This window comes from Myotis brandtii, unplaced genomic scaffold (genome assembly GCF_000412655.1).
Source record: "Myotis brandtii unplaced genomic scaffold, ASM41265v1 scaffold709, whole genome shotgun sequence".
Lineage (NCBI taxonomy): Eukaryota > Metazoa > Chordata > Mammalia > Chiroptera > Vespertilionidae > Myotis > Myotis brandtii.
Genome location: NW_005370782.1, coordinates 130,306 through 157,269, shown reverse-complemented (window position 1 = coordinate 157,269; position 26,964 = coordinate 130,306). Strand labels below are relative to the sequence as shown.

The window sequence follows — 26,964 nt, the reverse complement described above, 5'->3', positions numbered from 1 at the left end:
TCTTTGTTTGCTTTGTCACTACATTTGTTTTTTAGCGAATGTATATTTCTTTTTTGTAAATATATTCACTGATGTCTCCAAGAAGATTTTTTTTAAAAAGCAAAGTTACCATCACTTGCTAGCACTCTCTTTTCCTTTGATGTTTCATATACGGGGTTCAGTTAATGACTCTATATTGTCTTATGTATATGCTGATATGTTTTAAAACAAAAATACTAAGTGTATGGTCTAAGAAATGATTTCTACTATTTAGATTTTTTGTGTAATAAATTTCCAAATGTTAAAGTGGATTACCCATATAGGAAGAATAAAATCATATAGAGATTTTGGGGTTTCTAGTCTCTGTGCTTAATGGACACATTAGCCAAATAAAGTTTACCTACTGAAACCTACCTTAGGACAATAAGAAAAACTAAGTACTAGTAGGATATCTTAATACATGAGTACAGTGTGGGCTATCATCCATACTTAATATGTTGTTGTATTAATACTGTCATCTAAATAGTCTTGATGAGCACAATTTATCTTTCACCTCATTGGCAGATTAGATTGGAAGCTTTTGTTAATGTGCATCCTTCATTTGGGGCTTTAGGTTTATGATTATTGCGATTTTTCCCTTCTGCGGACTGAAGTCAGTGGAAGTGGGCAGTTCTTTGCTGGTGGAGAGGTGCTTGCTGCTCACAGAATCATCATCTGGACAGAAGATGGTCACAGTTACATCTATCAGCTGCTGAACAGGTGGGCTCAGATGGGAGCAGCATACAAAACATTCAGGTTGGAAATGAACTTTGGGAGGTTTATTATGGAAAAATCCCTGCATGCTGCCCAAGATCAAAAACCAGAACAAAACAACTTTGGCACTGGAAGATTTACTCTGGGCTTGGGAGGCTTCGGCCTTTGTATAAAACAGCAGGGGATGAAGGAATGAGATTAGCCATGTATAACTTGTACAGCTGGTGCTGGGTTTTCAAAAAGTCACTTGTAATTATTAACCCAACAATTTCTAACTAGAGTTTAGAAACTTGAATGGTACCATCCGGCTTTTGAAATTGGGGAGGGGAAAAAAACACACGAATAAAGAACCCCAAAGTTCTAAACTTTGCTTTTTATTTTTTGCCACGCAGTGGGCTTTCAAAAAGCATATACCCTGCTGATGGAAGAGTGCTTAAAGAGACCATTTATCCTCATTTACTGTGCTCTACTTCTGTGCAGGAAAATAAGGTAATGCAAGAAAAGGGGCTGCTCAGTGCTGTTTTACTCCCATTCTCAGATAAGTGTTGCTTTGTCTATAACAGAGTCAGGCTTGAAAAATTGAATTGAAGATTCACATCAATTTGTTAACATCAATTTGTTAATGAGAAAATCAAATCTAATGGTTAATGGCTACTAAGGAGAAAACTTTGCATTTAAAAAATCTGTTTTCAAGTCTGATTAAGCAATACATATTTATTATAGAAAAATTATAAATGTTTTTTTAAAAGGAGGAGTTAAAATGCCAACTCTGCCACCATAAATATTCATTGTAAATATGTTTTATTATGTGTATTTACTTACTGTAATTGGAAAACTTTTTAAATATTTGAAAAGTTGCAAAATTATTACAATCATCAGTCATTTACCTCTTGCCTAGATCCACCAGTTGCCAACATTTTACTTTATTTAGTCTCTCTCTCTCTCTCTCTCTCTCTCTCTCTCTCTTTTCTTTCTCTCTGTACATACACACACACACACACACACACACACACACACACACTTTTCACTGATCCTTTTAATATATGGTTTGATACAACATTAACCTTTTAATGTATCTTTCCAATTTTTAAACTTTATCAAAATGTTTATATCCCGCTTTTTAAAAAATATTGAAATCATTTTCACATGTATTTACCTCTTTTTATGAATAATTGTTCTACTTAAAACAAATTTAATTATGTTGCCAGACAAATTTGAGGATATAATTGTGAGCTTTTACTTGGCTGAATTGTATCTTTGACACGCTATGAAGCCTGAAAATTTAAGCAGTTATTTTATTATAGTAGGGTTAACCAAAGTGGTGTGTTTTTTTTTAACCTATTGGACTTAGTCATCAGTTAATTATCCAAAAGGCATTTCATGGAGAATGGAGGAGTTTTGAATTACTGATGTGTCAACCAAGGAAGCATGTTAATTGTTACAGAGTGATGGTTTGCATAATCAGACAGCATAGCTGTCGGAAATCCTACAGTTCAGTGATTGTTCCGCTGACATATCTGTGAGGTTTTGTTGCAAAAAGTTGATTAAGAAGCTGTCAGCCAAAAATTAGAACTGCTGGTACCGCTGGGGCATAGGCAGACCTCAGAATTATGGCATTCAGCGGTATTTCTACAGTCGTCAGTGGGCAGCAATGGATCTGTGTCCCGTTGATCACAAAAGCAGCATTGTGGCTGACTCAAAAGGCGTTTTTAGTTATTTTGAAAGGGCCTGCCTTTTTTTCCTTTTTACCTCTAGATTGCAATTTTACAAAGCACAGTTCTCCCTAAAAGCTACATATAAGTAGTGTCCTTTAGGAGCTTCTAGTCTACTGCAAGTATAAACACTGTACACATAATTACAAGGAAAAAATACAGCAATTACAAAGCAACTTAAAAAAATACTAATCTTGTGGGAAGCTACCTTGTTTTGTTTCTCAAAATGTGAAGATGCATATTTATGGGTCCTCTGTCAGTGATTGTTGTTTAGACAACCACAGTTGTGTCTGTAGTTGAAAGGTGGGAAGTGCTTGTGAACCAGTGCAATATGCCAGAATAATCTAAAACTGAAAGATGATGGTCTACCTATTCTTAGCCCCTTGCTCGCCCTTTATCCAGCCAAGAAAAGGAAGTCAGATATTATTTACGTTATTCAAAACATCATCACTATTCACTAATTATAAGACTTCTTAGTCATGCATGCAATTAAGTAGTGAAAGCATTTTGGTGGAAGGGGGAGATGAGTTTGTTAGACCTGGTGAGCTTAGGAAAGGCTGCTGTGTAAACATTTAGTATTTGGGGGGGAGGCGGGGATAGATACCATAGAATTTAAATCTCAGGAATTGATAGTAATATGCTCTCAGGGTTACCCTTTGGGATGTAGGGGACATATCTGCTGGTAGAGTTGTAGTAGCAAGAATGGGGCCTTCCCTTCCTTTCAGCAGCTTTCTTAGAGTCTTCCAAGCTTTAAGTCATATTTGTTGAGTCCTGTGGCAGGGCTCCTGGCTGTTACAATGAGGAGCCGGGCTTCCCAGGGTCTTAGTTGAGGAGTAAGGCTGCTGTGCTGAGGGGGAGTAACTGGGGTAGAAACAACCTGAAGGTTGCAGCTAAGACATTTGAGTGCATGAACTGAGTAATGACAGCGATGGTGATGATAGTTCTTATTATTGTCAAACATGCACACGGCTTCATTTACATGAGTACCCACCATGTTCCCATGTTAAAACGGGTGTTCAGAGAGATTAATTCCCAGGATTTGAACCCAGGCCGTTTGGCCCAAGAGTCTGGTAATGGGTCTTTGGAGTGGGTTTCTCAATTGTTCTGAAAGTGGATAATAAGACTGGTTAATATTTGTTGAGTACGTACCAATTGCCTGGCACCATTCTAAGCACCTTACCTTATCCACTCAGTCCTGACAGTAGTCCCACATAGTAGGTGCCTTTATTTTTTAAATATATTTTTATCGATTTCAGAGAGGAAGGGAGAAGGAGAGAGAGATTGAAACATCAATGATGAGAGAGAATCATTGATTGGCTTCCTCCTGCACGCCCTATACTGTGGACTGAGCCCACAACCAGGCATGTGCTCTGACTGGGAATCCAACCGTGACCTCCTGGTTCATTGGTCGACGCTCTACCACTGAGTCACACAGGCTGGGCCATAGTAGGTGTCTTTATTAGCTTTCATTCCATAGCTAGGGACCATGAGACATAAAGAAGTTAAGCAAATTGTCTAAATCAAGTAATTAGCTCCTTTAATAGAGTTAGTATGATCTAAAACCAGTATTTGAATCCAGGCAGCCCCCAAGAATTCACTCTTAATGACTATTTTATTACATCTTGGAGGATGGATACTCCTTGCGATGGGTACTGTCTCCTGGGATGACCAATCAGAATTCATATGGTAAGAGACTCTGAGCAGGCTTTCAGGTGAATGCAGAACTAGAGAGGGAACAACAGCACATGGAGCTGGGAGGGAAGAGATGTGCTGCCCCAACTTGAGTAACCCACCAGCCTCTCTAGAGCTTCATTCTCATCAACATATCGAGGGAGGCTGGACTGGGCAATTCTAAGGTTCCTAAAGGCTGAGAGTATTTGGGAAGTTAATTTAACCAAGTTTTATCAACACCATTCTAACACAATGATGATGACTATGAGAACTCTAAGACCCCACATTGCCTTCTGAATCTTAAAAACAAGACAAAACAAGGTTTATTCAGAGAACTGACTTCACAGGAACTGTTTTTCTTTTCATTTCTTAGGATTTTAGAGGATTACATATCTTCTTTGAACTGTCTTGGATTACTTTCTTATTTTCTTTCTATTTTAGTTTCCTTATCTCCATAACAAGTAGAATAACAATATTTACTTACTTTGTTGTGAGGATTGAATGTAGCAGTATTTTGGCCTCTAATATTTTCTAAAGATACATTATAGAATTTTCCCACTAATTTATTTAAGTTTGGACCTTCAAACATGTATTTTCTGATGAGGAAATTCACTTTCTTAGTCTCTTTTTTTAATTAAAATTTGTCTTTAATTACAGTTGACTTTCAGTATTACATTACCTTCAGGTGTACAGCATACTGGTTAGACATTTATATAACTTACGAAGTGATCCCATCAATAAGACTTTCGTAGGCATCTTTCATTCTAGCACCAGCAGTTGGCTTTCTGTTCAGTGCTCCTTTTATTTATAAATAAAAGTAATTTTTGTTTTTGTTTTTCTAATCACCTGATCATTTTGATCCCTTGTGCATAATCCCTATCTATCCAAAGAACATCTACACTGCACTGAGGTCCTGGGGAGATTCTACCCTCATTCACTAATGAAAACCTATCTTTCAGAGCATTGGTGCCCAATATTCATACTCTGCCTCAGCAAAATTATAACTCTCTCTAAACATATAACATTAATATAAACTATACCAATACAAGATTATGTATATTAAAGTCATATAGTAATACATATTTTAACAATTTATGTACTCATTCTTATTTTTCTTTGTGGCCACTTAGGAAACTTGATATCAAGTATGTTGATTTTGAAAAATGTTCATCAGAAAGTGGAAAGAATATTAATTACACAAAATTATTATACAAACATTAGTTGTTATTATTTTAACTGACAACTGGAACATAAAAAACTAAGCCTTCTTAGTGGACAGTAGAGTATTGTTATCAAGATATGGGCTCTTGAGTCAGAATTACTGGACTCAAGTTCACTACCGTCTATATCACCTTTGATAATCAAATCTTCACTCTCAGTTTATTCATCTGTACAATGAAGACAATGATAGTACTAACTTCATATGATTATTGAGAGGATTATTTAACTGAATATGTACATGTAATGCTCTGAATAGTATATGTAATACATACACAGAACATGTTCAATAAATGTTAGATATTCTTATTAACTATCTGAAGACTAGCTGACAGCATTTCTTTCTATTTTATAAAAACTGTTTTGTCTTAAATAAGAGATTATAAGTACTTGAACATTTAGAAATAGTGGGAAATAAAATGGAAGCAATTTAGTTCATCTATGAAGTTTTGTTCCTTCATTTAAAAACAGTGGCTATCATTTTATACTTAGATATTTTCCTACGTAAAAGCTAACTTCTTGTTTTGGACCAGAGCCTTCCCTGTGTAATGGGCTACATGAATGAAAGGAAAGAGCCTTTCTATAAGGTACTTTTCTCCGGAGAAGTCTCAGGAAGAATTACTTTGTGGCACATCCCCGATGTTCCTGTATCCAAGTTTGATGGCTCTCCGGGAGGTAAGATGACTCTCACATGTCTCCTGAGAACTAGTTTATAATTAACTCCGTGCTTTTCTAAGTTGAGTAACATGGGCTACAAACAGGAAGAAATTTCTCATGTACTACTATGCACTAGATGCCAACATAAACCTCTTATGTAGATCTTATGCAGCTATACAGCCAATATAATACAAAATAGCAGTAATTTAACATGAGTGATGTCTTATTGAAGTAAAATGAATTCTGGCAATAACAGTATAGAGCAGGCTGCTACACCATATTCATATTTTTTATTTTGTCATGTGCATATGCTGTACCCCTTTTTCAACCAATTCCTCTATGGGGATTATTACAGCTGCTTGGAACAGAAAGCACATATATAAACGAGGGCACTAAAACGTCTGACAATTTGAATGATTAGATGATTTCACATTTGCTTATTTTATTGTTTCTTAGAATAAAACACTGAAATCATCAATGCAAATGTTATTGTGGAGAACTTTCAAACTCCTGCGATGGTGTGTTCCAAATTGAGGAACCCCATCTTACTCTTTCCCCCTTATTCCAAATCAGTTTGTCACCTCTGTGATCATTGTCTGGGGCACAGCTGAATCATGGTTCTTTATACTTGAATTTCCAAGCACAAGTTTCCATTAGTAACTTATTTCGCTGGTATCACTTTTAGTGTCCCTGTCCCAGTTGTTTTCAAAATGGTTTATTTAGACCTAGATTAATAAGAAATGGGTTGAGAAATAGACTAAGAGCTTGGTGCAGTGTGTGGAAAAGTTTCTTACAAGCCAATCTTAAGAGTTAAAAAAGTATGCCATGCCCACTGCTGGGCCACTCGATGGTGGCTCTAGGATTTGTCATGTCTGTTCTACTTACAGCAGCAGCATTAAATGTCCACCCAACCTTCTCTGTACTTAGAGCCATAGACATTTATGACAACACTTGGTGCTAATCTAAGTTTTGGGGTTGGGGTTTTCATAGTCACTGGAGCATGTGTACCATAAGGCCAAGGAGGCCAGTGCATAGCGAGGTAGGTTGGCTTTAACTTGCCTCCTGCTGTCCTGGATGCCAAGCCCCTCTCACTTCCTGAGCCTGCCCGAGGCCCAGTTCTCATGCTTGGGTACTCAGCTACATAAAATGGTAACCAGCACTTTTGGTAGCCATAGGTAGTTGCCTAGGCTTATGGTACAATTTTGAGATGTTCCTATCCTTGAGACTGAAAGAATAAATTTCTTCCCTTTACCTCACACAACTAAAAAAACCCCAATTTTCTTTCTTAACATTGCTAAGGCAAGTAGAGAACTCATGAGATTGGTCTTACAGTTTACATCACTGCAGTAGTTCCTCAGTTCTGTTCAGTAGACCTAAGTGTAAAATGAATGCATTATTACACATTTATTCTTCAAGGCTCTTCGAAGGACAGAGGATCAATGAGGTTGCATTTGAATGAAGACAGTGGATTCAGGAGAACTTTTATGCCTATAGCCCACTATTAGGATAGCAAAGGAGCCTCTATGTATCCCCCAAGGGATGGTGCCTTGATAATATTTTCCCAATCTATGCTGGCTAGATAAACCCAAATTCCCCTTCTTGTATGTTTTCCTTTTAGAGATACCAATAACTACCACCTGGACCCTTCAAGATAATTTTGATAAGCATCATATCATGTCACAAAGCATTATCGACTACTTCTCCGGGTTTAAAGACGGAGCTGGAACTGTGGTGGTCACTTCATCAGAGTATGTCCCAGGCCTTGATAAACTAGTATGTGGCTGTGAAGATGGGAACATTTTCATTACACAGGCTTTGAGTGCTGCCAAAGCAGGACTTCTGGAAGGAGGTTCTCTATTGAAAGGTCGTTGAATTTTACTTCACCCTATTTATTTAATTTGTCTAAGTTTCAACTTTAACAAATTGTACTAAGAAGATTGCTGAAGCTTAAAAAGTTTGCTGGCATTTGCTAATAAATTTGTTAACTTTAAAATAGGTTTTAAAACCTGTTTTAAAGTTAAAGTAATATGTTTTTTAAAAAGTCAAACAGAATATTATACAATGAGAAGTGTTTCTGTCCTTCCTTGATTTTTCTATTTCCTTCACCAAAGGCAACAGCTAATGCATTTCTTTATTCCTTTCTCAAAAAATTCTGTGCACATATAAGCATATACCAGTATAGCAATATGCATTCATTTAATTAGTTTACACAAATGAAAACATATTCTGAACACTTTACTGGAATGTTCTTGAACAAATCTCAATAAAATATTTTGGAGCACATTATTTATAAGCTCATTTTAAATGATTAATAATTATCAAATTTTAATTTTTTAAAAGATCTTGTTCAAAGATGTTTAAGTTTTTCTAGGCTTTGGCTACTGAAACAATGCAGAATTAACTATCTTTGCACATAGTGAGTATATTATCTATAGTATATTTTTTTTTAATTTTAATAGCAGTTACTCATCGCCCCCAAATGCACCTGTGGCCATCACCACCCCCCTGGATCGCTGCAGCGCCTACCAGGGGGCGGTAGCGCCCACTTTGGGAATCACTGCTTTACTAAAATGTTCTTGAACAAATCTCAATAAAATATTTTGGAGTACATTATTTATGAGCTCATTTTAATTGATTAATAATTATAAAATTTTATTTTTTTAAAAGATCTTATTCAAAGATGTTTAAGTTTTTCTAGGCTTTGGCTACTGAAACAATGCAGAATTAACTATCTTTGCACATATATGTGAATATATCTATAGTATTAATTCCCAGAATTACTGGATCAACATTTGTGTGAATTTTTAATTTTGAAAACTTATCTAAAAATGTTCTCCAAAGAACATGCACCAATGTCTATGTGTATTCACTAACAGCTTATGCAAATGCCTTATTCCTCAAGTCTTAGCCAACTTTGTATGCTAGTAAACTTTTTAATATTGCCAGTCAGTAGAAAGAGGTATCTTACTGCTTTAATTTTTATTTCTTTGTTAATGAAATCTAAATATGCTGTTCTACATATTTGAGCATTGCAAAAGGGAATACCTATTAAATAAAGATTTATGTAATAAGTTGTCTTAAGTAAAGGCAGGAAATGTAGGAGGTGATTGAGATTTGGAGATGTGTAGATGAATTTGTATTCTATGTTTTATTCCACAGATCCTACTTGATTGCAAGGTCCTTAATGGTAAAGACCAAATCTCATTGAAAAAAAAACAACACACACACACACAAAATAAACTTTTTACCTTGTCTGCTAATGTTCTCAGCTTACTTTGGCTTCTTACTAACTTGTGACTCAGTAATTGATTGAAATAGAGCTGTGAATAGCAATGAACCGAAGTGAGGAGAAGTAATGTCCTGCTATACAGCTCAATGGCTGCTGTTAAAGTTAGTGAAAAAGCTTAAAACCTTAGCAGTTTTTACCAGGGCTGTTTTGTCTTACCCAGAAAATAAGCAGAAACCTGCATTTGACTAGTAGGTTTTATTTTCACTCTTTTTTTTTTTTAAATCCTCATCCAAGGATATTTTTCCAATTGATTTTTTTTTAAGAGAGTGGAGGGGAGGGGGATGAAGAGAGAGAGAAAAACATCAAAGTGAGAAAGACACATGGATTGGTTGCCTCCCATTCATGCTCGACCTGTGGCCTGGGATAGTACCTGCAACCAAGGTACATGTCCTTGACTGGAAATCGAACCCAGGACCGTTTGGTCTGTGGGCCAAGGCTCTAACCACTGAGAAAACCAGCCTGAGCACTAACTCTTAAAATGAATTACTATTTATCTTGGTTTGCACAGGGGATGTAAAGTGAGGGCATACCTGATGGAATAGAAGTAACTAATGATTCTTTAAAGACGTAATAATGACTTTTTGGGACTAATTTTTAATTTGAGTAAAGAGAGTTTGCATTCTGTGGTCCTTTCCAATTTTTTAGTTAGCTAATGAAAGAAGAATCAGTGTGGGGACTGGGTGTCAGTAGCCCTGAGTTCTAGTATAACTATGGTATAAAATACCATTTTCTACCAAGTGCCAGTATTAAGAAATCATGGCCCCTTTCTTATTTCACACCACAACAGTCTTGTGGTAAGATGTGATATTATTATCTCAGATTTTTTTAGGTGCCATATCTGTGGCTTAGAGAGGACAAAACTACTTGTCCATGGAGACATATCTATTGAGTGATAGATCCAGCAAAGCAAAGTCATCTTTCTTTAACAGAAAGCTATGCTATTAAACATTATGCTGTGCCTTTTCATTTGGATTCAAGTCACTTAACCTCTTTGAGCCTCAAATACTTTATCTGTAAAACTAAGAGTTGGAACTAGGTAATCTCTGATATCTTGGAAAGCAAAAATGTCCTGTGAAAGTTTGTTTTCCTTTTATGCATCTGGTCATGCTAATTAAAAGTACAGCAGTAATGTTCTAAGTTTTTTCTGTAGAGGCAAAACTTTCAAAGTTGTTCGCTCTTTTAGTACAGCATTTGCCATTTCATGACACTGGTGTTGGGTCACTTGCTAACGTCCTTAAAGAATCAGTAGACTTTGAACAAGCAGCGTTAGTGCTTCACCAGGAATGATCTGGCTTCAGAGAAGCACTTGCCTTTGAGATGATCCAAGGATTGTTTAATACTTTTGTTAGCCAATTGCCTCACTTTTGTAGTTTTCCTACATTAAAAATTTATAAAAGACAATCTCAGGACTATTTTTTGAACAAAAATAACTTTTGTATTGTTTGGTGTTGGTTGTTTTTCAGATTCCCTTCCTTACAAAGTTCTCAAAGGCCATCACCAAAGTGTTATTTCATTACTTTACCCACATGGTCTCTCTTCAAAATTGGACCAAAGTTGGCTGGTGTCCGGGGACCAGGACTCGTGTGTCATCATGTGGGATATCTTTACTGAAGAAATTTTGCATAAATTCTTTTTGGAAGCTGGTCCAGTAACAAGTCTTTTGATGCCACCAGAGAGCTTCAGAGTAAGTTCAAATAAATAGTAAAATATATCACGTAAATTTAAAAGTTATTTAACATTAAAACTAGATGATTTTATGCGTTCCTTTCTAATCTTTTTATATGCATGTTATTATTACAGCTTAAGTAAATAATTTGATTTTAAAGCAAAGGTTTTCTCAACTCTTGGCTTCATAAAAGCCAGTTAATTCTAAAGTACTTATATTCTTGTCTGTTTTCTCCTAGTTTTTAATTTGTAATGGAGTAAAATTATAAAAGTGATGACAATGTAAAAAAAATTCAAATATATAGGAATTTACAATTTAGAAATTAATTTTTGCCTTCAACAATTTACCTTTATAATACTATTTTTAGTTACATTTTCTTTTTGTTAAATAAATTGGAGTAAAATTATAAAAGTGATGACAATGTAAAAAAATTTAAATATATAGGAATTTACAAATTAGAAATTATTTTTTGCCTTCAACAATTTAGTTTTATAATACTATTGATAGTTACATTTTCTTTTTGTTAAATAAAATTTTGTTTGTTCTTCCATTTTTTTAACAAATAATTAACTTTAAAAAATTTATGAGCATCTACCTTGTGTGGGTGGGACAAATGGAAATACTTTCAGGTATAATTTTATCATGCAATGTAAATTTAAATTCCACAGATCTTATATATTTGTTAAACTCACCTTTTGAGTTTCCTGAATTTTTAAGTTAGTTAATTGGCTTGTAAAAATTATTTCTCCATAGTAAGATTATAAAAAAATCAGCTTCAAGTAAACATGGACAAAACTTACACTGTGTTTTGTTTTTTTAATATATATTTTATTGATTTTTTTTACAGAGAGGAAGGAAGAGGGATAGAGAGTTAGAAACATCGATGAGAGAGAAACATTGATCAGCTGCCTCCTGCACACCCCCTACTGGGGATGTGCCCGCAACCAAGGTACATGCCCTTGACCGGAATCAAACCCAGGACCCTTCAGTCCACAGGCCGACTCTCTATCCACTGAGCCAAACAGGTTATGGCTACACTGTGTTTTTGTAGTAGACATAAATAAAGCAATATTTCAGCAATACAAATAATTTAATAAAACAGTGAAATAAAGCTAACTGGCTTAAAATAATAAACTTCCATGTGCTGATTTGGGATATCTTGCTATGTCTTTTATTTCTGAGGTTCCCCTCCTTTATCCTTTTTTTAAACTATTTTTTTCTCAGCTCCAGCATGGTAGTCCAAGTCAGTTCCACTCCTGACCCCTTTTACCTCTGCTTCACTCAGAGATAATTTAACTCTAAGGATCAGAGCCCATTCAAACCAAGTCAGATTAACAAGGGAGGTTACCAAAAGGGCATAAGAGGCCATCGTTATACATACAATATGAAACACTATAGCAAGGCCAGAACTTGAATTGAAATATAGAAACCAAGGTTACTCCTTGAGTCTCCCTACCTCAGAAGTCTACTTTTCTGTGATTGCTCACTCCTCTTGCTTCTCCCTATGCCTTCTTTTAGCTTTACAATGCAAATGCCCGGAGAAAAGATTCCTATTGGCCTAACGTTTACATTTGTATGTTTATAGCTGAAGTACATTAAACTGTCCATTCTAGAGGCTGTGGGTTGTCCATTCTCCAGGAGGTTATATTGGGGAGGCAATGCCATCTTCCCCATTCTCAAGGCCAGGCTCTCCCCATCTATTCACCTGCCACTTTGTGATTTTGTTTCCCTCGTGACTTCTGTAGTCTCCTTAAAAAGAACGGGCCTCCCAATGCCCCGTTGAATGTGGTCAGTGATGGGCACTGGGAGATTTTAAAGGGATCCCAACTGGTGCTTTAAACATAGCAGCTGAAACGCTGGCTAGTTGCCTTTGTGAAAGTGGGAACATCCTAATAGCAAGGTGATTAGAAAAGAAACAGAGAAGGTAGAAAAGCCACTACCTGCTTTCCTCCTGCCCCACCCGCCTCACCCAAGCCCACCCCACTCCACCCCATCTGCATCCATAGTCTGACTATTGTATGAGTGGTGGGAAGGCACAGAGCTGCTATAAACTCCTCCCTGATTACCTTCACCAGCACCAGTATGGATGGTGTCTGCCCTAAACTGTGCTCAAGGTAACCACATGCTGACTTTTTTCAAAGTATCTTAAGACTCTTTATCCTATGAGTCTATTTTTGGTCCTTGTGTCTTTGAGACGGAACATTAATTGGGAACTATCTAATGCTGACTTCTTTTAAATTGTGTCTACACTGAGTTTCCTGTTTGGATTAGAATCTGTATAGTTCTGGGAACAGCACCAAATCACATTTTGAGGCTTTAAGTGGAAAATACCAGCTCATGATTCCCTTGCGCCTAAGCTTCTGTCTACAAATAGCTTCTTTTTGTGGCAACAAATTAGCTCCGGGGGTTATTTTACTCTGCATTATTTCCGACGTCTGCCCCACACTGCCTGAATCTGCTGAGTGATGGTCAAGTCCTTCATTTATCTTACAAGTGGATCTGGCCTGGAATTCTCCTTTGTACTTGCATCTCTTGACCTTCCCGACAGGGTGTTGGGTTTAAAATCCACACGGTGTTTAAAGCTCTCCTCTAGCGTGTTAGGTGGAGGGGTGCTGTAGAATGTCATTTTACAAAATGGGGCTTTAATAAACATTTTACATTAGCAGGGGGAGGGTCTGATTCAATTTTAAAGAAAGCATTTGCCTGTTTACTTACAAAGGATGTTGCTTGTTTGTTCCCCCCGCAGCTGAGGAGTAATCAGGTGGTTTTCTGTGTGTGCGGTGACCACTCCGTGGCCCTCCTCCACCTGGAGGAGAAGCGGTTCCTCTTCTGTGCCCGGAAGCACCTGTTCCCGGTGAAGATGATAAAGTGGCACCCGGTTGAGGATTTTTTAATTGTTGGATGTGCAGATGACTCTGTTTACATCTGGGAGATTGAAACAGGTAAATTGACATTTTACCCCTTTTTCATCCTTTACATTTTTATGCATCCAAACATTTGGCTAGGTGGAGAATTCCAGAGAATAAAGCAGTGGTGGCCTCACTTGCTTTAACTTTTGGGTGGGCTGCGTTTGATGGCTTCAGGGGAAGGTGGGTGTGGAAAATAAAACACGGTGGCCCATGTCAGGCCCTGACCAATGATGATTAGCTGACAGGGCAGTGCACAGGAATGAGCTGGATATTTCTGGAAGCTATAAATAAAGGCATACGTTATCTACTTTAATTATTAACAAGAGAGAAATTTAGTGTCCTACCAGTCTCAAATTATCATTCAATTCTGCCTCCTTCAGCACACTCACCATCTCAGAAACATTTTGAGTTAATTGATGACCAGTAACAATGGAATATAATTAATTACAAAACTCCAAAAAGTTGAGTCAGGGAAACAGAAAATTGAGTGGCTCACCTGAACTTTTGATGTCATAGCAAATGTATAGTTTGAACCTTCAATTTTTTAAAGAAAGTTTTGATATATAACTCGAGAGTAACACATCTCAGGCAAATGCTGGGAGCATATCAAATAAGGCAAGGTAATTAGTAACTGAATCAGGGGAGTACCCAGGAGAGTACATTTTACTGAAACCATTGCATGATATTTATTGATTAATCAGTGGTGGTTTTATGTCAGGTATTACTAACAGATGGATAGTTTGTAATATTCTAGTTAAGAGCTGTACATCACCAAAATAATTGCTGCTTTCTTTACATTTGACTCTCCTGTGTTAATAATGATGGCTAATGTACTGGTTTACAATGGGTGCAACATAATCCACCTTATATGTGTACCATGCTTCATAGTTTGGACAGGATTTCATGCTTGTTTTCACATTAGCTTGTCACAATTCTAGGATAGAAAGGAAAGGTCTTATTCTCCATTTTATTGATGTGGAATTTGTAGCTCTGATGTATAAATGTGCAACCAATATGAGGGCCCTTGTTGTTCTTTGCACGATATACACAAAATTAGGAGAGCTTTCGAGTTCTTACATAACCTATCAACCTGAGAGACAGTTAAGTATAATGCATAAAATAGACTGTAAAGTCCAGGCTTGCAAACGGGGCCTGATAGCAAAGATCTATAAGACCTTGGCAAATGACTTGGCTTCTTCACATGTCAATTTTCTCATCTGTGCAGTGGGAGTCATAGTTCTGCCTTCTGTTAGGATTAAGTCCAATGCTTGCAACAGTGCCTATAGGTGCTAAGCCCTTAGTAATCTATATATATAAAAGCCTAAGCAACCGTTACGACGAGTCAACTGAACGACTGGTCACTATGACATGCACTGATCATCAGTGGGCAGATGCTCAACACAGGAGTTGCCCCCTGTTGGTCAGTGCACTCCCACAGCCAACCTCCCATGTCCGGCCAACCTCCCACAATCCCTGCCCCCAGCCAGCCGGCCTCGATCGGCCCTGATCGGGACTGGGCGAGAGGGCCCTGATCGGTCCCAATCACCAGCCAGGCTGAGGAACCCCACCCGTGCACTGGGATGGGGGATGCTCCCTCAGCCCAGCCTGTGCCCTCTTGCAGTCCAGGACCCCCCCAGGGATCGGGCCTAAGCTGGCACTCAGACATCCCTCTCACAGTCCGGGGCTCTCGCAGTCCAGGACCCCTTGCTCCTTACTGTCCGCCTTCCGTGGAGGCAGGAGAGGCTCACGGCACCTCCACTGGGCTCGCCAGCCCTGAGCCCAGCTTCTGGCTTGGGGGGGATGGGGAGTGCCACTCAACCAGAAGCCTGGCTCACTGCTCCTTAGTGCTGGCCCTGCCCCACGCCCACTTGTGTGTGTGTGGGGGGTGATCTAGGGCCAGACTGGCCGTGGGAGGGGCCGTGGGAGGTTGAGGTGCCATGGTCGCGCCCTGTTCCACCTCTGCGGAGGCTCTGGGACCATGCCCCCCCCCCAGCCTCCTTCCACCCTCCGCCTCTGCGAAAGGTGTGGTGCCAGAACCTGGACCATGCAGCCCCCTCTCCTGCTGCCTCTGTGGAAGGGGTGACGATGGGACCAGGCCATGCCTCAGCCTCTCCTGCCCGCCTCTGTGGAAGGGGTGACGCAAGGACCCGCAGCTGCATGGGCCCAGTCATGCCGCTGCCTGTCTCATGGCTTCTGCGGAAGTGGGGATGCCAGGACCGCCATGGCTGGCCTGGCAGCGCAGGCTCACTGGCCCCACCCCCTGCCCACTGGTCATTCCAGTTCGGCTGTCCGGTCTAATTAGCATATTACACTTTTATTATGATAGATTATTATTGTCATTAACATCATAAAAGAATGTGGCAAAATCTTGACTTCTGCTCGTGAAGTCTGAGTCTGTAGAACACATGCACTTATAAATAAGTGCAGTTGCATTGTTTTCAATCGTGGATACTGCTAATAAAATATTTTCCCTGGAAAATGGAGTCAAGCTAAAATACAGAGATCTGTCCGCTGGACAGAGAAGAGGAGGGAAAGATGGAGTGGACTGTCAAATGGACAATAATCATCAGAGTGGCCATTATGGATACATCATGCTTTAACTAAGGAATCTCCTACAGTTGGTTATTTATATTGCTTTCTATAGAACGGTTTTAGCCTGGCCAGTGTGGCTCAGAGGTTGAGTGTCGACCAATGAACCAGGAGGTCACGGTTCAATTCCTGGTCAGGGCACATGCCTGGGTTGCAGGCTCGATCCCCAGGGGGGGACATGTAGGAGGCAGCTGATCAATTATTCTCTCTCATCACTGATGTTTCTATCTCTCTCCCTCTCCCTTCCTCTCTGAAATCAATAAAAAATATATTTTATTTAAAAACTTTTAGAATTGTCATATCAAATAATATGCACACCTTTTGTGTGCATTGTTTAATATCAATAGTTAATTAATGTGCCATATTAACTTATAGAATATTTGTTTCAAATGAGACAGTGAGGCTGTTTATCTCCTGGTTATTTACATTAAGTTTATAAACAACTGTAACTCAACCTAAGATGGATCTTATTATAGGTGAAAATATTATTAATCATTGTATCAATGCCTTCCCATTTGAGATGTACCTCTTCACTTTTTCAAAGCATCCTCTCATTGATGGTCTCATTGGAGTCCCACAACACTCTGTGGAGGTGGCTGGCAGCCTACATTTCTTACCACACTCATTCCTTTTAAATAAGTTTATATTATTCCTTTAATCTTGTGCCTAGTATTAATTTTGTTTTGGCTTCCCTTTAAACTCTGCAATTCCAATTTTGCTTAAAATTTAATGATCTTTTTTTCTTTCCCAAGCTGGATTTCAGGTAGCTATGATGCTTTCATCATGTTTATTGTACTTGATTTCTATTTCATCTTTTTCCTTAAAGGTAGAAAAATCTAGGATCAGTAAGCTTATAGTTTCATAAACTGAGGGTGGAAATATCAGCTAAAGACCAAAGACAGTTAGTCTGAAAAGAGTTTGGGGAGGGCATAGAATGTGTTTTCTCATTGGTGTGACTGGCACATAAATTAATTAAGTAAGTAAGTAAGTAATGAACAAATGAATTAACTAACCCAAATATTCTTGGGTCTCAGTAGATTGAGTACAAAAGTGAGTTCATCTTAACCTTGGCCAGTTGTGGTGGCTCTTAGATCGTGGCTGCTCAAATGTAGGTGTGTTCTTAGCTTTCTCCTCCAAGTCTCCGCTGGAGTTCCTAGATTTGCAGAGCATATTTCACCTCAGGTATAAGTCTATGTGTTTTCTACTCTTGCCAGTGTTTTCTGGGCCTTTGCCTTTCAGTTTTGCTAAAAGGTCAATCTTAGTTCTATGTATGAACAGACCTATTCTTTGCTCCTTTTCTCCAGCACTCTGCCTCCTCTATATACACAAGAGGAATACATTGACACTAAGGCATTTATCAGATCTTTCAGCACTAGAGCGCAACTTCAGAGCCCACAGAGGAAAGCAGGAGGTGTCAGTGGATAAGGATTGGGAGAAATGGGCCTAGAAAGAAAAGGCGGGGCGGGGGCCGGGGGGGGAGAGCGGCTTGAAGGCAAAGTAAGTCAGTAATTCTCAACTGTGCTTGTGCCAAAAGTCTGCTTTGGTGAAAAGTTGAGAGAGAGACTGGGTATAGGTCAATCCCTGTGCCACCTTCTTCTCCTAGGTGCTGAGAATGGGCTATAAAACGTCTTCCGTTTTTCACAAACACTTTACAATAGCCTATTCCTGCTTTATTCATGAAACTCTTTGGTAGAATATAAAAGCATATTCTAGAGCAGCGGTTCTCAACCTGTGGGTCGCGACCCCTTTGGGGGTTGAACGACCCTTTCATAGGGGTCGCCTAAGACCAGAAAACACATATATAATTACATATTGTTTTTGTGATTAATCACTATGCTTTAATTATGTTCAATTTGTAACAATGAAATTGGGGGTCACCACGACATGAGGGGATTAAAGGGTCGCAGCATTAGGAAGGTTGAGAACCACTGTTCTAGAGCCACTTACCCTCATGCCCATTTTATATTGAATCACAAGAGGTGTTCCTTTCTGTGACCGGTGGCATGGTCAGGTGCGTGCCGGGGTGAGGCTCAGGATCATAGATGGGCGTGTCATCTCAGGGAAGAAGCAAGCAACCAAAGTAGAGGACTATTTATGTCACCGTGAGGGCCTTCATCTTATGGCTCTAAAAATGCAGTGCTGCCAGGTTGGGAGTGACGAGGGCATCCAGTTATGCTTATTGATTTGCCAGCTGCCCCATGATGGTTAGGCCTGATTAGGAAGGAAAAAAAATTGGAGATGTCATTTAGATTCATCTTTCAGCTCCCACAGTGTGTTTGGCACTGGCAACTCTGGGCAGCGCTGTGGCCCTCATTGCTGTGAGACACAATAGGGATAATGTAATACTGATTCCCCCCCTAAAATGCACACCAGAAATAAGTCTGGGCTCTGTGCTTATTGTTCCTTTAAGAATTAGATTTAGATAATTCCAAGGACTTTTCTGTTCACAGTAATGGGTTTACAAGCAGAAAACCTGTGTAATGAATTTCTTGTATGTTACTAATATAACATTATTCTTATGGAAGGTCTCCTGTAAGCTTATGGTTTATGTTATGAAATACACCATATTAAGCAACTGGATTTTTTTGTGTGGGAAAATGAAACCTGACTTGCTTGAAAATAAAGCACCTCCTAAGAAGATAGAGCAGAAAAACTTTTTGTAAAGGGCTGGATAATTTCAACTTTGTGGGCCATGTGATGATCTCTGTTGCAACTACTGAACAGTGCCCTTGTAGCGCAAGAAAAGCCATAGACAATCCTGGAAGAAGTGGGCAAGGCTGTGTTCCATTAAATCTTTATTTACAAAAGCAGGCAGCAGGCTGGATTTGGCCTGCAGATGTCATTTGTAGACCTTTAAGACTGATGATAATTCTTTTTAAAGATCATTATTTTTATAATAGCTTATTCTAAAGCAGTTAACAGTTTTTAATTTATTACACTTCACTGACTATATGCTTATACCCATTTTGCTAGTGAGAAAGTGGAACAGAGAGAGATTGAGCCTAAAGGTTCCCAGGTTAGGTGCTGGGCACCTGCACTAGAAGGTTCATCTCTCTCTCTCATTCTCGTGTGTTCTCCTCTGTACCATACAACAGGACACCTTGCAGGTGGAGGTCAGCTTTGTGAGACTGTCAAGCATGGAATTGGTTAAGAAAAGCTCTGAGAAGAAATGGCTGCCAGGAAGCCTGCTGCCTGCTCTCCTGTAGGAGATGATCTCTGTCTATCTCTCAGCACTCGGCTCTCCATCTACACACAGTTCTAACAGCTCTGGTCATCTGATTTCCTAGGTCACAGACTGGAAACAGTAAATCACAAGCGGGGAGGCTGTCAGTGGCAGGCACTGTGACAGCAGAAGCGACAGCTGACAGGAAGGGAGGGGAGGCAAAACTGTCTCACTGCTCAGGGCCGTCTTTCCTGTGCTCACGGGAGGACAGTCACCAAACAAAAGCTGGAATTGTTTCCACTGTTCAGGAAGCTCTTGGAGATGCTACGCAGGTTCTGGGCAGCCTCCAGTCCAGGTCCCATGACGCCTGCTGGAAAGCTGGGCTTTCTCCTTCTTGGGCATTTCTGGCTTCAGTGGGCACATTTAAATGTATTCATTATATCCATGGTGGACTGCAGACCTAAGGCAATATCAGAAGCAGCCTGGGACCTGGAGGTCAGGGACACTGAAGTCTTTGACCAATGAGAACGTAGAATTTAGGGTGGATGTGAATGTATTTTTGTTCATTTCTTCCTGTTCTTGCTCAGGTAATGGGAACTATGTGATTCGAGCAGGAAAGCTTTACTCCTGTAGTATGGCTTGGGGACCCAGCCTCTGCCTATGATGTGGTTCTGTGAGAGAACACATTCTGAGTTTTAGAACAACCACCTTATGAACAGGCCACCGGAACAAAACCTATGTATATGCAATTGAGGAAGTAATAAAGCAGATAATACATTTTAGAGTTATTTTCACCACAAGGGTTGAATTTTCTTTCTTAATTTATTTTTTCTTAGTAAAATTAGTAGCAGTTAGCTAGAAAATTAGTCAATCCACTATGACGCAATAGAAATGAAACATTTGTTCTTCTGTGGTTTCAAACTGCAGTCTTCAAAAGACAATTAAAAAATAAAACCATATGCATATATATGTATATGCCATATGGTTACTCTAATAAAAAAGAAACCAGAGCAACAACAAAAAAATAGATAAATGGGCCTTCATAAAAATTAAAAATTTTGTGCATCAAAGGACATTATCAAGAATATGAAAAGACAGCCTACAGAATGGGGGACGTTACTTGCAAATCACATATCTGATAAAGGTTTCATATTCAGAATATATAAAGAACACTTAAAACACAACAAAAAGACAACCCAATTTTAAAAAGCACAAAGGACTTGAATAGATATTTGTTCAAAGAAGATATGGGAATGGCCAAGGAGCACACAAAAAGATTATCAATATTATTAGCCAGGAGGGAAATGCAAATCAAAATCACAATGTGATACCACTTCACATTCACTAAGATGCTTATAATAAAAAAAAAGGAACATAAGTTTTGCCAAGGATGTAGAGAAATAGGAACCCTTTTATATTACTGATGAGAATATAAAATGGTGTAGCTATTGTACAAAACAGTTCTGCAGTTCCTCAAACTTAAACATAGAATTACTGCATGAACCAGCAAGTTCACTTCTAGGCATAGGTCCAGAGAAATGAAAACATATCAACACAGAGCATGTACAATGAGTGGCCAGATTATTATGACCGGCCAGATTATTATGACCACCTCATCAGTACAATGAAGTGAATTAGTTATGCAAATAATACTACTACTACTAATAAAACCTTGAGAGTATTTGCTTAGGAAGTTTTCAATATTCAGTATTTTTGGAAGTGTCAATGAAGTACTGATGGGGTACTGCCTTTTTTTAATACGAGAGAAAAATTCTATAATAATAAAAACCTAATATGCTAATTAGACCGAATAGCCAAATGACCTTCCGGACATCATTCTGGACATCCTTCTGGATGAAGCCACCATGGCAGGGGCTGAGGCAGAGGTGGTTAGGGGTGATCAGGCAGGCAGGCAAGCAGTTAGGGGCGATCAGGCAGGCAGGCAAGCAGTTAGGGGCCATCAGGCAGGTAGGCAGAGTGGTTAGGAGCCAGTGGTCCTGGATTGTGAGAGGGATGTCCGACTGCCAGTTTAGATCTGACCCCACAGGCCCTAAACTGGCAATTGGACATCCCCTGAGGGGTCCCGGATTGTGAGAGGGTGCAGGCCAGACTGAGGGGACCCCCCCCCCCACACACACACACATGAATTTTGTGCACCGGGCCTCTAGTACAATAATAAAGAGTTTAACCTATTTTCAACCAAATTAAATAAATCCAACTATTAACACAGGGTCACTAAAGAAAGGCATGTAAGTCTTACTGTATAATTTTTAAAATTTCAATATAAAGTCTTGATAGACAACTTTACATGCATGTGTGTTCACCCATACGCATGCACGCACACAGAACAGAAACACATTCTCCCCCTACTCCCCTCCCGCCCCCAACACAATACTCTTCCATAATTCCATCTAATGAACATGGACCTCCTCTTTGGCAAAACTATATAAATGTTAATTTGATCTTATAATTTTACAAACTTTTCAAAGTGAGGAAATTCCAAGGATGTAGAAAAATCCAAGAGAATAAAAGATCTGCATGGGGTAGTTTCTGCTGTGCTCTTTAAAATCCAGATGTCACACTGAAAGGCCATTAACAAAAGAAGCACAAGTAATTTTCTTTTCCCAAACATGAATTTGCTTCTTTCTCAGTCCTTATTAGTCTGAACATCTGAACAATTATCGACATTTTATTATAGAACTAGACTTTTTATGAACATGGTTATAGTTTTTAGATACCCCAGACTCATTTTCAAAATTCTACATTATATGATTTATTTTTATCTGGTAAAACACATATACTTGTGTGTGTGTGTGTGTGTGTGTGTGTGGATTTTAATTAAGGAGTTAATCTCTGGCATCTTAATATATGTTAGGCATATTATTGAGGTATTTCTAGGGTGTCTTTGGAACATTTTGTATGCTCAGAAACAACTATCAGTATAATCTCATTCTAATGATACAATAAACATTTTCTGCTCTTAAAATTACTTTTGCCAATTAAGGTGCATCCTTTGCTGCCTTTGTTCTTTCCCTGTTCAGTTGCTATCTTCCTGGGTTTTACTTTAGTAAAGAAAACATTTTCGCTGATCCCTGCAGCCCATGACACTTCTGGATCCAGTGCTGGCTGGATCTGCTTGTTACGGATCTGCATTTAGTGATCTCTGGGGCTTACTTTATAGCAGAAGAAAGAGAAACAGGTCAGGATGGCTGCTCTGTGGCTCCTCCCTACTTTGCCCCCCACCCTTCTGTAAGCATTTTATAGGGACGTTTGAACGTTAGTGGGTTTCACAGCTGCCATGTTTGGCAAAATAAACCCAAAGGAGCCATCTGCCCCTCCCCATGCTGCCTCCTTTTAATTCCCTAGCAACTTCCCAGTAGCCAGCTGCCACAGAAATTATTGGAAAAGCGAGACTCAGTGGACTGTAATGATTGTTATTCTCTGGGAAAGCAGATTCTTTGATTTGGCTGCGAGATAAAGGATATTGGATGCACTTGATTCATTCAAGTGTATCAATAATATCCAACTTGTACCTTTAACTTACTTGTTAGGATTTGATGGGAAAGATCTTTTGTGTTGCTAGGGATGAATCAGGTGAAAACAAACCCAAAGGTGAAGTTCTAGGCTTGGGAGTGGTGAGCAGAGAATCTGACTGGGGAACGGTGTCAGATTTTGTCTTGTGTGCTACCAAGAATGTGGGCTGCTAATCTCAGCCTTGTCAAAAAGTCCTCAGCATGGATTGACCTGCTGATTTCCCCATCTTTTTCACATTCAGTGTAAATAGATTCCATTCCACTCTAGACCCATGCGCTGGGAAAACAAGGGCTTGTTTTGGCCACAAGGAAGCGTCAGAGTGCCAGCGGCTCCCCTGAGGCACACGGGGTATCACCTGAGAGTTAGTTCAGTAGTGGACAGATACCGAGTTGTTTTTGTAAATTTAGTTAAATGAATAGTACTTTATCCCAACAGATCAAAATTAAGAACATTTATGCCTTGAGATGCCAAGAAAAGAACTGGAATAAGATCTGACAAAACAATTTACTTTTAATTCATGATTTACACTAGATTTACACTTCCTAAGTGTTCACAGTTTCTCTTTCCTTCCAGAAGCATCAACTGTAAGTCTAGTTTTAAAATCATATTGTTACATATTTCTAATGCTCTTGTCTTTATTTCTTATAACCATGTTGTTTTCCCAAGACTGGTAGGCTGGCAAAGCTAGCCCTCATCAATGATTTTATAAGTTGTGCTTTTGTTAAAGCATTGGCAATAAAAGGATCTTTAGTACATTATAGTCTACTCATAGCCATGTTGTTTTCCCAAGACTGGTAGGCTGGCAAAGCTGTCCCTCATCGATGATTTTATAGTTGTGCTTTTGTTAAAGCATTAGAAATAAAAGAATCTTTAGTACATTATAGTCTACTCATAAGTGACATAGACAAAGCAATCAGAAAAATTAGGGGTATGGAATTAGATGACTTAGCTTACCTAAGTCATCTAATAGCTATAAGGAGAGGTCAAATGCAAGAGCAGATATCCTGTATTCTGCAAAACTGGACATTCTACCAACTTATCTCAGAGAATATCTTTTTCATTAGCTGTGGCCTCATGGCTACCAATTATTTTGAATACATGTCCACATTTTTTAGCCCCAATTTAAAACCTAAAAAAAGCTTTTTTTTTCCTTTTTTTCCCCCTCTTTATTTTAGTTTGTAGTAAAGCAACAAAACTGAACCTCACATGAGTCCATTTACTTCACCATGTCTAAATTTTCTTTTCATTTGTTGCTGCACATATATGACATGTTTGATTATTGTCTGCTCTCCTAGGCCCTGCTATAGCTGTTAAAAATATGTGCATTGTCTTATAGCTCCAAAATCTGAAAAATCATGAATTCTAAAACCCTGTGGTCTGAGATGTTTTGGATATGGGATTGTGGGCTTCGATTATCTTTCTTTGTTATCCTCCGCAAGTAATTGATAGTGGTCTACAAAATACCATCTCTACTCCATGTCTTTGTTTTCTTGCCTCCCATTTATTTAACACATTGTAATCTGGCATCTCCCTACACTATTCCAATGAAACTGTTCTTTTTTTGAGGTTTCCTCACTTCCAAGTTCAGTTGTCATTCTCTGGGTTCCAAGTACTTGACTTGTCCGAATTGACCTCTCTCTTCTCTCTCTCCATCCTCACCCTTCCATGAGACTGCCTTCTCCTGATGGCCAGTGGCCCCTCTTTCTCAGGTGGTTTTACTTCTGCATGTGCTCTCTATTATTCCCTGGGTTTATTCTTAGTGTACTTCTCTTTATTTTGCTTTTTTGATTTGAGAGAGAGAAACATCAATTTATTGTTTCTCTTATTGATGCATTCATTGGTTGATTCTTGCATGTGGCCTGACTATCAAACCTGCAACCTTGGCATATTGGGATGCTCTTACTGAGCTACCTTCTCTTTTTATTTGTGTTTTCCTTGGGCTGCTTTATCAACAAAGATATTGTATGTATGTGTGTGTAATTGTGGTAAAATAGATATAACATTAAATATACAATTTTAACTATTATTACATGCATATTCAGTGGTATTAAATACATTCACTTCATTGGGCAACCATTACTGCCATCCATCTCTGGGACCTTTTCAGCTTCCCAAAATGAAACTCTGAACCCATTAAAGATTAAGTCCCATTCCTCAGCCCTTGACAACTTTCTGTCTCTGAATCTGACTACTCTAAGTACCTCATGCAGCATTTGTCCTTTTGTGATTGGCTTATTTCATTTAGCATAATCCTCTCAAGGTTCATCCATGTTGTATCAGAAATTCCTCTTCAAGACTGAACAATATCCCATTGTACCTATATACCACATTTTCTTTATCTGTTCATTTTTGATGGACACTTGGGTTGCTTCCACAGCTATGAACATAGATGCACAAATGTCTCTTTAAGACTCTGTTTTCAGTTCTTTTGGGCACACACCCAGAAGTCAACACAGGTCTTTTAACTACTATCTACACATCCTGAGAGGTGGGTTGTGGCAGATTGTGGCAGAGGGTAAGCAGCCACCCATAGTGGGATCTTTCCTTGACAAAGGACCACAATACAGTATGGAGGAAATAGAACAAAGACTGAAGCCAAAAGAACCTATCTATTCTTCCATGACATAAGGTATATGCAACTACATATAGAACAAAGACTGAAGCCAAAAGAACCTATCTATTCTGTAAGGCTCCTTCCATGACATAAGGTATATGCAACTACATGCAAACTGCCTGCAGGAAGTTGCAGCAGATGATTAACTATAGGAACAGTGATGGGGGTGAGAGGAGTAGGATAAATGAACTGGCTAAAGAAGAAGAAGAGGGGAATGGTTCTATAACGTTAAGAACCTGCCAGAGACCACTGGAACCTAGACAGCCATTCTGTGAGAATCCTGATCATTAATTCCAGGAGGCATTGCTGTTTCTTAGCCCCAATGCTATCAACAATATCTAGTGAGGTACTTGGATCAATTGAAAGATAAACTGTGCTACATTTTTGTAAGCCTCCAGTAAAACATGGGAATATGTAATGTAGTTCCGAGCTACCAAAAACATTTAAAATTAAAATGCCATAGGGCGAGTTGGATTGGGATCTTCATCATCTTTTGCATGAACTATTGAAAATTTTCCTAACTGATTACCTTGCTAATCAAACCCTTTCATTCTCTTCTCTGTTTTGCCAGACAAGCATTCTCTACGTTAAACTCAGCCCTGAACATGGATTCCCTATGGTGTAAAGTGGAAATGTAACTCCCTGCAGGGAATTGCAACCCTTTCCTAGCTTTTAAAAACTACTCAGAAAATGAGGGTAGGAGAAGGGGTTATAAAAAAAGTATGAAATGTTTAACCAGGCTTCACATTTATTTATGTTTACGATTTTTTGCATTTATGTATTTAGTTACTTTGTTTAAGAGGCAGGGCTTGCACGTGTAAACCACTGGGAGAAAAGAATACAAGAAGAATCCTGGCTGGGTGGCTCGGTTGGTTGGAGCATCATCCCATATGCCAAAAAGTTGCAGTCTGATTCCTGGTCAGGGCGTGTATGGGAGGCAACCGATCGGTGTTTCTCTCACATCGATGCTTCCTTTTCTCTCTCTGTCTCTCTCTCAAAATCAATTAGCAAAAACATATCTTTGGGTGAGGATTAAAACATAAAACAAGAATAAAAAAAGAGATCTAATTCTATGGGCCAGAGTAAAAGTACTGCTGCTAAGTCCTAGTTGTATGACTTCCCTATTGTTGTATAAAAAGTTACCATGAGTTTAGCAGCTTAAAACAACATCCATTTATTATCTTACAGCTTTGTAAGTTAGAAGTCCAGG

General features: G+C 38.9%; 1 protein-coding gene across 3 annotated transcripts in view; it reads left to right on the top strand.

Annotated features, from left to right (window-relative positions):
• WDR72 (WD repeat domain 72) overlaps nucleotides 1-26,964 on the top strand; it is a 182,005-nt gene that overhangs the window by 25,895 nt on the left and 129,146 nt on the right. For all 3 annotated transcript variants that reach the window (XM_014530071.1, XM_014530069.1, XM_014530070.1), the window contains exons 8-13: nucleotides 593-738; nucleotides 1,125-1,221; nucleotides 5,867-6,008; nucleotides 7,609-7,854; nucleotides 10,743-10,963; nucleotides 13,692-13,887. In XM_014530071.1, the coding sequence (XP_014385557.1) occupies nucleotides 593-738; nucleotides 1,125-1,221; nucleotides 5,867-6,008; nucleotides 7,609-7,854; nucleotides 10,743-10,963; nucleotides 13,692-13,887 (1,048 nt within the window). The remainder of the gene's footprint in view (nucleotides 1-592; nucleotides 739-1,124; nucleotides 1,222-5,866; nucleotides 6,009-7,608; nucleotides 7,855-10,742; nucleotides 10,964-13,691; nucleotides 13,888-26,964) is intronic.